The sequence below is a fragment of the Cornus florida genome, unplaced genomic scaffold (assembly GCF_030987335.1).
Source record: "Cornus florida cultivar Cherokee Brave unplaced genomic scaffold, ASM3098733v1 CherokeeBrave_3.0.0_Hap2_Chr06, whole genome shotgun sequence".
Lineage (NCBI taxonomy): Eukaryota > Viridiplantae > Streptophyta > Magnoliopsida > Cornales > Cornaceae > Cornus > Cornus florida.
Genome location: NW_026775576.1, coordinates 97,264,504 through 97,277,053, shown reverse-complemented (window position 1 = coordinate 97,277,053; position 12,550 = coordinate 97,264,504). Strand labels below are relative to the sequence as shown.

Below are 12,550 nucleotides of genomic sequence, written 5' to 3'. Positions count from 1 at the left end.
AATGCTTGCTAATTATGCTATGCAGGATTTTATTAGCCCACAAATAGTTTTTTATTACTAAGAAAGAAGTTCCATTTGCCCTTTGTTATGCACTATCTTATAGTAGTTCATCTTCAGGTAAAACTAAAGCACCCACTGTACTTGCTTATTCATATAAAATTATAATTTTTGTTTTAGACCAAGAAAAAGTTCCTCAAAAATATTCATTATTGATTTATATTAATATGATTTATGTAAATCAAAATTATTGTCCACTAGTGATACATCCTGACTCTTTAAAATGAAAAGTTGAGACTTAAGCAATGTGAAAGTAAAATGTCGGTACGTGAGTGTTTTTAACTTTTTATGAATAAAAAAAAAAGGCAAAAAAAGTATAAAACCCCTCTCAAGTATTAAAAATCAGCATTTTATCCCCTCGAACTACAAAATCGAGCAAGTCAGTTCCTCAACTATCAGAAATGATTAGTTTCACCCCGGCAGTCCTTTCCGGCTCATTTTCGGTCACTGTCATTATACATTTACAAAAATACCCATTATAATTAACATTTTAAAAAAAGCAAATAAAATTAAAATTGGGAAATACCATCAATACCCTCATGTTAATACATCACCTCACTCTCCACAGTTCACTTGAAAAATTTAGAGAGAGAGTAGAGAGAGAAAATGGGTAAAGGAGGGATGTCTCGTGGTGGTGGTGGTGAAGAAGATAACTTGGGCAGCTTGGCTTGTTAGTATCAATACCCTCAAAATTCAACCTTTCAAGCTCCTTCCTCTGGGTATTAATCTTCTCAAACCGAATGTGACTTGCAAGGTGGAGAAACTCGGTGGCACAAAGCCGGCAAGACTAGGCCGGTCATGGTTAGTGGTAAACAGAAAGGGTGTAAAAAAATCCTAGTTCTCTACACAAACTTTGGCAAGAATAAAAAACCTGAAAAAACTAATTGGGTGCACCAATGTCACTTGGGTCAACATGAAGAAGAGAAAGAAAGAGAGCTTGTGGTATCAAAGATATTCTATCAAACTCAGCCAAGGCAATGCAACTGGTTTGACCCAAAGTTGAATAAGTGCACTCTCTCCCTGTTCTTTCTCCCTCTCTCTTACAAAGTATCTCATTAGTATAATGTTGATTCTTTGTCCAATGATGTTGTATGGTTAGTGAAATTGTTTCTCACTCCACATCTTTCTCTCTCTAAAAAGATATCCATATGTATATACATATATTTATGTCTAAGCACGCATAATCGAATAATGATCCTTTGAAATTTGAACAAAGGAGGCTCTACATTTTGAATCATTAGCAGGCATGTCTTTCGTTCTTTATCAATCTCATCTTCGAATCGCTATAGTCTTGTTATTTTCTATTTATGAGCATGAATATTCTGAGTACGATTGATTTACAAATGTTGTAGATAGAGTATTTGATTTATTTGCTACTAATTTGGGATTAAAGTTCACACCTCTAATATAAGGTTTTTTTTTTTTTTTTTGCATTGATTTAGTGGTTCTGATTTGTTCAAACTGATCTCATTTGGATTTAATCGAGTAAATGATGTCCCATTTGGTGTTATATCATTTGGGTATTACCCATTTTTGGTCTTGTTTGGAAATATGTATTCTTCAGTTTCTGGGAGCTTTTGAAGATACAAACAGTACTAGTTTCAAGAATGATTGTTTAAAGTTCATTCCTCAATGGTGTTATATGCTCAGGAATATAATCCTGTGTGGAAATATTGTTTCACAACCTTTATGACCCGATAGACTTGTTCTTTTAGGTTTTTGCAATATTCAATTATTGGGTCCGTCCTTTGTTGGATATACTTCTTTAACAATGAACTTTTTTTCACACATATAAATATAAGTTCCACCAGATTACCTATAGATTTGAAAATATACTCTGCCCATTGGTGGTCCTTAACCATGAATATCCTAAAATGCAACCAACAAAAAAAATTCAAATGAATTGAGAGGCAAGGCTACTCCCAAGATTTTTTATGACACTGCTCAAAGGACAACCTCTACTTATACAAAGATATCACCACACAATTGCTAAAATGGAAAACATATATACATATAGATTATATATATATATATATATATAAAGTACAGAAATACACACACACATATATATACACCCATCTGACCTTAACTTTTTCAACTTTAATGGAGTCTTTTTTTCTGCACCCGGAGAGGGGAGCAGTTGCAGTTGCAGTTGGAGGAAGAAAGAAAGGAATTTTGGACTCAATTTATAGACAGGGCTACAACGGTCATATTGCAAGGGCAGTTATGGAATTATATCAGAAAGTATCCTCACGCGCTCCATTTGTGCCGGAAAGGATTGTCTAGGGGTGAAACTGATCATTTCTGATAATTGAGAGATTGACTTGCTCAATTTTGTAGTTTAGGTGGGTAAAATACTAATTTTTAATACTTGAGGGAGGTTTTATGTTTTTTTGCCTAAAAAAAATGATTTATGTACCAAATATATTCGAGTTCCTAAATTATCTACTCACGCGTCATCGATTTCACGTAAAAACCTAAAACACACCCTCACCAGTACTCTGGTATTTTACACGCCTTTTCACCGAGTCCCCGGTTTAGCACACCCAGACAATGGCGGCAAGAGTAGCCCGATCAATCTTGGCCGTGCGATCATCGTCATCCTATCTGTGTTTCTCCAAACGGCTCCTCTCATCCTCTTCTTCCATAGCCAAAGCACCTTCATTTTCTGGCTTTGTTCGATCAATCGGATCCACGAGCTTGGTCTCTCACACCGTCCGGTTCGCCGCTCCAGCGGCGATTCGGTTTAACCAGATACGGTGTGAAGTGAACAGTTCCGGCGGGTCTACCTACTTGCCGCTTAACTCCGGGTCGAATATCGTCGAACGGCCTCCCCCGGAGATACTTTCGCTATTTCCGGGCTGCGATTTCGAACACTGGCTCATTGTCATGGACAGGCCCGGTGGCGAAACATCCACCAAGAACCAGATGATCGATTGTTACATCCAAACACTTGCTAAGGTTCTCGGAAGGTAAATTTTCTCACACACATATAGTATAGTTATGAATATAAATACATAAATAGAAATGATTGTGGAGAGAGAAATATACAGATATAGACGGAGAGAAAGGGTTTTTGTGTGTTTCTGCGTGAGATAAATTATTTGGGGGAGGATTTTGCCTAGAGAGAGATTCTAATTTTAACCCTAACCCTACCTTTTACTTTGTCTAATTACTAAATTGTAGGGTTTATGCATTTTAGTAGGTTAGTATTAGGCCTAATGGAGATCTCTATTTCTAATTAGGTAATGAAGACTCCAAAGATTTTTTTATGTTTCTTTATGTTGTCTATTACAATTCATGTGTAGTTTTGGGTTTATCATTATGGTAAAAGTGTACTTGTTATGGCATATCAGCGAAGAGGAAGCAAAAAAGAAGATTTACAATGTATCTTGTTCTTGTAAGAAGTACTTTGGGTTTGGGTGCGAGATTGATGAAGAGACATCGAAGAAGCTTGAAGGTTTGTGTGGTGTGTTGGTTTCTTAGTTGTAATTGTGTGAGATAATTGATTTAATTTGAGTGATCACATTTTCCAAATTTTATAGGTCTGCCCGGTGTTCTGCATGTCCTACCTGATTCTTATGTTGATGAAGAGACTAAGGACTATGGTGGTAAGTCTTCTGAAAATATATCAAGCTGCTATCTAAAATGTCATTAAGATTTCTGTTAAGAGTGCAATGATGATGTACATGCGAACTATCTTAGATTATGTTTTCATTCGTTGATACATATAGTTCTTTGGCAAATACATTTCTTCATGTTTGTGTTACATCATCATGTATGCAAGGTTATTTTTTATTTATTTTTAATCAGAAGCTTTGACATGTCTGAATTAAGTTACTTTTATCATAGGACTAGCTTGTTAAAAAGTGATGTGAATGTCGTTGACGCTCTTGTCTACAGTATTTGTATTTATTGTTGTACATGTTTCTTCTTCTTTGCCCCAATATTATTTTTATTATATGTATATTTATATATAATATTTTTATATGCTAAAGAGCTTAAGACAAAAAAATCAATAGGGTTGCCCATGCAGCCTGCGCTTTTGCCTTGAGACCTCCCCTAATAAGGCAATAAGCAGTACATTATGCTTTCCACTACAATGGACACAGAACAAAGCTATCACTAAGGGCCTGTTAGCTAACATGAATTAATTCCTACTTTTGCTTTCTCGAAAAGTAAAATTATGATTTTGATTTCTTAGAACTAAAACAGAAACTAAAATCATGTTCATTTTCAAAATTTGAAAGCAAAACACACAAAATGTGTTTAATAAAAAAATGTGTTTTTGCTTTTGGTTCTTGAATTGGAACAATAGTTAAAACTTCGAAGTTGCATTTAGAGACATAATATAATAAAGTTGCATTTTTTAGAAATTGGAAATTTTAAAAAAAAAAAAGAAAAAAAAAAGATCTTTATATGATGCAACCTTCACGAAATAATTGTTTTTAGATCTTTATATGATTAGGGCTGTGAGATATCAATTACATTTGAACTTAATAATTCACAAGAATAATGATAACTGTATTGCAAGACTTGGCAAGAACAACTAAGGACAACAATATGATAGAATCGCATGATAGAAGTAACATGGAGCATATTATAACATGAATCCAAATAGCATCCAAATAGAAAATTAATCCAAATAAAGTGGCAATTTTACATAATTCAAATAGAAGTGATTCATCTATAACGATAGTTGTTTCACAACTCATTTGCAATTAGCTCACGGGATCCACCCATTTATTGAATTTGCTCCTATGTAACATTTACTCGACTTTGAGAAGGTGGTGCCTTTCCGATTCCCATTTTTTCTTTCTTCTTCCATCAAAGAAAAGGTGGTGCCTTTCCGATTTCCATTCTTTCTTTCTTCTTCCGTCAAAGTTATGAAGATCTTTTCATTTTTGTCACTCCATACAACTTTAGTACTTTGATCCTCAGCCACGTTGTCCCCATCCAATAATTGAGTACTTTGATCCATCACTATGACAATAAAGATTGTATCTTGTTACAGATACTAGTGGCTAAGGAATAGGAATCCCATTAGGCAGTTGTTAATTGACTATCAAACAAAATTAACCACTCATAGGCACACAGAAACACACGGTAAAGTTAGGTTAGGGATTAATAAAGCTGCCCGCATTGGTTCTAGCAATTAATCCATCAATGAAATCCAAAAACAGGGAACAATTCATAGGCACGTACAAACACACACTATGTCAAGGAAGGCAGAGCAATTCTTCTATGAAAATCTGAAACTCATTGACATTTATTTTACAGGGGTGGATAAGTTCAAATTTGTATATATGCATCATAAACAACAGGGAACAAAATTGTCAAGTTAGGTGGAATGCTGAGTTAAATTTCATGCTACGAACACAAACTATAACTGGTAAGGAAATTAGCTGAAATCTTCATACAAGAGGGAACAAAATAGAATGAGAAAAAGAAATTCAGTTCTAACATATTGGATTTGGAAAATATCAGGCATTGTTATTCCCTTCTAAACATTTTGATATTTCATAATTGCTTTTCAACTTACCCAAGACCAAACATGAAAATGAGTATTTGAAGCTTGTATAGGATGTAAATTTGGACTTCTTTCTGATAAGCATGCATGCAATTTTGGATCCATATGTTGCAGTGTTAAATATGTATCAGTTTTTTGTTTAAAGATTATCGTAAATGTTACACCATATATATATAATATATATATAGAAGGCAACAAGAACCAAAGAAATTTGATATACAAACACAATACTATATACATGCACAGTACAAAACCAATGAACCCCACATAGAAAATCGTATATATATAAGCTTATAAGTATATATACCCACCAATATTAAGCTCATCAAAATTCCTTGTGTTCGCAACCAACTGACAATTTCCTAGATGGAGCGAAAAGGGTGCTGGAGAGAGGGAAAGAGAGTGGAGAGGGATTGGCTGGATTGGGCTATTAGAGAGACTAAGAATGAGGTGGTTGCAATGTTTACCAAACCAGCCCCAATTTCAAAGATGAATATACCAACAAAAAAAAAAAAAACCCTAAATTCTAGATTAAAACGATCACATTCTTTTTTTTTTTTTTTTGACAAGTAAAAAAAAATGACCACATTCACATAATGAATGTGAAGAAGATGAACTTGCCTTCACTCTTGATCGATAAATATCAAGAAATGGCCGATTCCTTACAGGATTTAAAAGATTTGAGATTTACGAAGGTTATATATATGTTTATGTATGTATATATATAGGCACACATATATGTTAATATAATACACACACACACACATATGTATATGATTCAAATCAAGTAAAGAACAATGATGTTTATTTTCCTAAACAGAAAAAGGGCAACCGAGATCTGAAAAGAAAATTCAACAAAAACAAAATTGACGAAAAAAACATCAGACCCCAATATAGATAGAGAAAAAAGAAATCTGAGAAGAGATAGAAAGAAGACCTTGCACACTTGCCAGCCATCGGCTGCCGTTGGTGTCGTCTCCGTCGCCGATCACTGGTTGTCACTAGTTGATTCTAGGATTGCTGTCTTCTAGTAACAATGTGAGGGTGAGGAAATTGTAAATCTTGTGATATAAACGAGTGGCTTTAGCGTCACTTTTATGGGGAGATAAGTAGCGCTATAGTAAGGAAAGTAATTCCTATGCAAAGTGGAGGAATCAAAGAAAGCAACTTTTCAGGAATTGACAGCAGAAAGTAGTTGGAATTAATTCCTGTTAGTGAACATGCCCTTAGTAATCATAACCAAATAATGTTTATCGATTGGGAAAATTTTAAAATAGTGTCAAATTCATGGTATATGTACAAAGAAAGTTATTTGTATTATTCTCAATTATGAGATCATTATATTATTATTATTTATTTAAAATGATTAACCAGTTTCCTCTATATATTTTTTTAGTGTTTTACCTTTTCATTCCTATTAGGTGCATTCCTTTTATACACTATATTTTCAATATTGGGATCCTTACATGTTGATTGTAATATATTTGAATGTTTATTGAGATTTCATTTTCTATGAAAGAGCCTGTTTGGGATTGCTTTTCAACCGCTTAAAGCACTTTTATTATTATTTTTTAAATTTCTTTTAGATTTGTTTGTTAACCATTAAAAACACTTTTAACTTTTAATGGTTACTTATTAAAAAAAACAACACTTTTAATGGTTGCCGATTTTAGTTCAGTAAAGCTTTTGAGTGAAGCTAAAATTTAGTTGCTGAGTAGAGGTGGTATATTTTATGTAATTGTTTTTTCTTAGACAATTTTATCCTTTTTTTTTAATTTTTCATAAATACAATTTTGCCCCCTTTTTTTTATAAAGTCGTCATTATATTGTAAAATTAGTAATAGGAATACTTTTAAAAATATTGTTGGGAAACAAATTAAAAAGTACTTTCATTGTGAAATGTACTTTATATATTTTATTATCAATCGCCTAACATGTTTATTTTTTCTTTTTATTTTGTTCTCCTAACAACATTTTTTTGATAGCGACAAAATCTTTTTTTTATTTATAATTCTAGTAGCAATGCCAAACGGGCACAAAGTAACTAATAAACGAGCTATATGTTATTGGATTGGGGTTTGGCGGCCACTAAGAAACAAAATATTCATAAAACGAGTGATTGAAACATGAAATTTTATACTGTACATTTTAGAAACTATAAGCAGTAAACTTGAACCTTAGTTAGAAATTTAGAATGATGACTTGAGCCTAACCTGTGACAAGTTTCTGACTAAATATTAGTCTCTGAAGCTCAAAGCTCGTAAGGATACTGTGAAGGGACAGAAACCTCATTGGGCCGAACGCGCCCAACCTGCCCATTTGGGAGTTGCCCCGTCCAACCGTCAAGTCCAACCACATTCATATCGAGCCTGCCCTTAAAATGGGACGGCCCAAGGAGAGAACCAGGCCTATTTACTCCCAACTTGGAGTCCAAAAAATTGGATTAGGGTAGCAAGCAGTGTAATATAAATAAGGAAACAAAGGAAGGAAGAGGGAGAATGTTTTGGTGTAAGAAAAAAGCTTTCCATCAATAGAAGGGGATTTTCTTACCATCTACATATGGTGCCGACACCGTCTGTGGGAAGCGACAAGTGATTTTCTTGTTGCTTTCCGATCTAATTGATGACACAACTGCGTTTTGGGACTATGGTCGGAGGACAAAGCATGCAACATCAGGAGGCTAATGAGACGACATGAACGATCGATAAGAAAACGCGGAGGTTGTGGAAATATTGCCCAGAGAAAATGCCGAGCTCTGATCACGATTGGAGCGCGAGATGGTGCCTCGTCCACCGCCACCGCCAACAGATCAGGTGGCGGCAAACGAGGCAGACCCTCAGAATGATTGAGCTGGATCTGTGCACCTTGACCCCCGTCGAAAGGAGTTTGAAGGCGAACTAAAGGATCAAGCGGCCAAGCAAGAAAGCACCAGCAAGACAGTTGCTCAGAGGTCAAATACACCCCAGGTGTTCGAAGAAATGTCCAAAGCAAATATTCGAATGCAAGTTTAACGTGAAGTGGGAGAGCGACTTAAGTACCTGAAGGCACCGACATCGGCTGACATGGCTGCAAAGGCCTATGTTGACATGGTCGATTCCCCTTTTACTAAGGAGATATTGAAATGTCCCAAACCGAAGAAGTACATTATTCCATCGTTCACGTCATTTGACGGGTCAAGGGATCCGATTGATCACGTTTACCATGTTCAGCTGAAGGTGGCCCTGCATAACGATGGCGATGCCCTAATGTTTCGAGTGTTCCCAACAAGTCTTGCCGGATAGCTCTCAAGTGGTTCAAACACCTACCAAAGGGAACTATTGGAAGTTTTCGCCAATTGTGCGAAGTATTCATGGCACAATACTTCGGAAATCAACAAATTCAGAAAAGCGTATCGAGTCTATTTACTGTGAAGCAACAGAAGGGATAAAGGTTGCGGGCTTTCCTCACTAGATTTAACCTCGAGCTGAGCATGGTCGAGGAATGTGATCAAAGAGCGGCAGTTGAAGCTTTCAAGCTGGTCCTCATTCTCGGAACTATCTTTCACGGTGCATTGGTTCGCAAAGCCCCAAAGAATTTGGGCAACCTGGGTGTCAAAGCACAAGGTTACATAACAAATGGAAGAGGAGGAAGCCGTGCAAATGCATAGGGCCACCATGGTTGCCATTGAGGGTTGTTCACATGACAAGATGAAGGTAGGGATGGCAACGGGACGGGTTTGGAGCGGGTTTCCCTAAATCCTGCCCCGCCCTTTTTAATTTTTGTCAAGTCCATGCCCGCCCCGAGACCCGCGACGGGTTGGATTTTCATATCCAGCCCCGTCTCGTAGGGAAATATTACGCCCCCGTGCCCGTCCTGTTAACAATTTTTTTTCTCCCACTTTTTGGAGCTTAAGCTCCTGCTATTTAAATGTGGAAAGTCTGGGAATGTCACAACATAAATGAAATTATGTATCCCAACAAAAATAAAAAAATAACATGCACATAACATAATTTAGAGAACATAATAAACAAAAATAAAAGTTTAATACAACCAAATCACAAGAAGTTCTAAGCTCCAACTTTCACCATAACTAAAACAAAAACAAATTTAATACCAAGTTTATATTTCAAATTAGGATTGTAAGAGATGAGTAACTGGGTAAGCTGCTAAAATAAGTTATTAATATTATATATATTTATATATATATATATGTATATATATATATATATATTAAATATAATTATATGTTTAGCGGGGCGGGGCCCCTAGGATATGTATACTGAACTCTTACCCACCTTGTGACCCGCGATGGGTACAAAATTTGTATCCATGCCCGCCCCAATGGTATAAAAAGTATTCCCATATCCGTTATTAACGGGGCGGGGCGGTAAAAATTGACATCCCTAGATGAAGGGGCAGAAACTTCACTGGGCCGAATGCAGCCTAGCTCGCCCATTTGGGAGTGACCCTATCAAACCGCCTAGTCCAACCACATTCATATCGGGCCCGACCCTTAAAATGGTACGGCCCAAGGGGAGAACCGGGCCTATTTACTCCCAACTTGGGGTCCAAAAAAGGGGATTAGGGTAGCAAGCAATGTAATATAAATGAGGAAACAAAGGAAGGAAAAGGGAGAATGTTTTGGTGTAAGAAAAAAGTTTTCCATCAATAGAAGGGGCTTTCCTTCGCATCTACATATGCTATAGCAAATGGCCGTAGCCTCCTAGATACTTCTTCTAATGTTGATTCCCTGGATAAGTAATCAAGTGTGGTCGGGAATGTCTGTTCTGCAATTTTTTATCACAAACTATTTCAATTTTAGAACTTTTCGGGAGGGAAAATGTTTCATTGCACACTCAAGATAGAATGGCAACATTTTTTGCACTGTTTGTTTACTTGACTAATACCAGGCTTACTATTGGCCCATGGGTGCAAGGTAGTATCGGGATCTTGTCCCCGGTATAAAAGGAGGATGTTCGTCTTCCCACCGAACCAACCTTATCCAACTAATCACCAACTATACACCTTACGTTTTTTACAAAAGAAAAGCAGTAATAGTCTAAAGTCATCATTCTCAGTTATTGGCCTATGTTTTCAACTATATTAGTACCACAGAGCTCTTAGTCCACATTGGAACCAGTGTAATATCAAATACAACCAATTACGGCTCAAGTCTTATTTACCCATATCTTGAAAAAAGGAAAGTTAAAATGTTCCATGATTCTGAATATATATGTTATTTGATGATTTGCAGGGGACCTGTTTGTGAACGGAAAGAGAGTTGAAAGGCCCCCCAAGCGTTCTTGGATGGATGAGACTCGTGTGCCTGAAAGAGCTCGAGAAGCACGAAGATTAGGCGAGAAGTGAAGAAGTAGACGAAGTGAAGAAGCGCCGTTAAAATATGCAGTAAACCATAATGGTTGTTCCATGTCATGTTGGTGTCATTTTTTGCATGATTGGAATTATGGTCTATAGTTGAGTATAAGAAAATAGGAGGATATCTTATCTTAGCTGCTGGTTACATCATATGCATGAAAAAAAGTTTGAGAGAGAAATAGTACAAGCTTTATGATCTCGGGGTGTCGTTCACCGTAAATATTTAATTATATCATGTTATCTATGTATTTATTTTTATCCGGTTGATACATTTTTTTTTTTTTTTCCCTTAAAAGTGTACGACCAGGTTAGTCCTATGATCCAATAACTAGATGATAGGAAGCAGCATATATATGTTTTAGGATGTTTTTTTGTTTTGCCAAAGCACTCTCACTAATTGTTGTACAAATGTACAAGGTATAAAAATTTGTCGTACAAATGACACCATAGGCATCCGCATTCGATCATCCCCTTTTTCACTCCATCCAAATTCAATTTCGTCTAACACAAGCCCACGGTAAAGGCAATTCATGATATTACCATATGCTGTTGTCAAGCAATTCTATAACTAAGAGTATTTATGAAATTGAAAAAATATATACTCATGTTCATCGTGAGTTTTTGTTCCTCCTGATATGCGCTGTTTCTGAGGGTTGATGGTTGCTAGGTTGCCGGAGTTGGGTTGTTTGTCCGCTCCTTTTTGGAGCTTTTTGGTGTTTTGCGCTGGGAGTGGATCTGATGCATCTGCGTCCTTTGCCGATGTCTGTCATCTCTGGTGCCTGCACTGGTGTGTTTGGTTTTCTCACCGGTGGTTTTTTTTCAGTAGGCTCATCACTGACGTCATGGGGAGGTCTTTCTGTAGCACTATTTTTTTTCTTTTGTTGTAGTGGTTTTTGTTCTACTGTTGACACCTTTTCTTTAGTTTGCAAGACTGATGATCTTGACTATAAGAGGTGTTTGTTAGCTTTGGAATAGTGAAAAAGAGTATTTACGAAAGTGAAAAAATATATACTTGTATATGATTATGCATGATATTGTGATGATTATAACTTTGAAATGTGAAACTCCTTCTTGGTAATTTTATATTGTGATATACTTTCATTTTCATTCCTTTTTATTTATTTGAAAGCTTTGACCAATTTTACTAATCTCAAATTTTTATTTTTTGTTTTTGTACTTTAGATGCAAAAGCAAATTTCAACCGAGTTTTAATTATTTTTTCTTCAATTCTTACTACTAATTACCCAAATTAATTGAAGTTTAGAACCGAATGATCCAACACTTGCAGGATGGTTTTCGTAGGTGTACTACTAAACTCGTAATAAATGTCAATTCACTTAACCATTCATTGCAACTTCGGGAGTAACCCTAAAAATTAGGGCATAGGCAAACACACTGAATGAGGATGATATACTAATTTTTTAAAATTTGTGGAGTTTTTAAATAATAGTAGAGGGGTTTATGATATTCACTATTTTTGTTTTCTTTTTTTCTTCATCCCTTTAAAATATCATTTTAATGCACTTAACCCTTATTCTAAAATTTGTATCACTTTTCTATTGAGGGTACAACCAATCATCCACTTACACGTCATCGATTGTACGTAAA

The 12,550-nt window shown here is 35.8% G+C and overlaps 1 protein-coding gene across 1 annotated transcript; it reads left to right on the top strand.

Annotated features, from left to right (window-relative positions):
- Positions 1 to 2,491: 2,491 nt before the first annotated feature.
- On the top strand, positions 2,492 to 11,213 carry LOC132313164 (multiple organellar RNA editing factor 5, chloroplastic/mitochondrial-like). The gene is made up of 4 exons (XM_059811844.1): positions 2,492 to 3,029; positions 3,414 to 3,517; positions 3,603 to 3,668; positions 10,821 to 11,213. Exons 1-4 carry the CDS (start codon positions 2,611 to 2,613, stop codon positions 10,931 to 10,933), a joined length of 702 nt encoding a protein of 233 aa, XP_059667827.1. The 5' UTR covers positions 2,492 to 2,610; the 3' UTR covers positions 10,934 to 11,213.
- Positions 11,214 to 12,550: the final 1,337 nt, after the last annotated feature.

Excerpts from the sequence above, each read along its gene's own strand:
- LOC132313164 (XM_059811844.1), top strand. The coding sequence starts at position 2,611 with ATGGCGGCAAGAGTAGCCCGATCAATCTTGGCCGTGCGATCATCGTCA. Across the intron at positions 3,030-3,413 it reads CTTGCTAAGGTTCTCGGAAG|CGAAGAGGAAGCAAAAAAGA; the intron begins GTAAATTTTCTC and ends ATGGCATATCAG. Across the intron at positions 3,669-10,820 it reads AGAGACTAAGGACTATGGTG|GGGACCTGTTTGTGAACGGA; the intron begins GTAAGTCTTCTG and ends GATGATTTGCAG.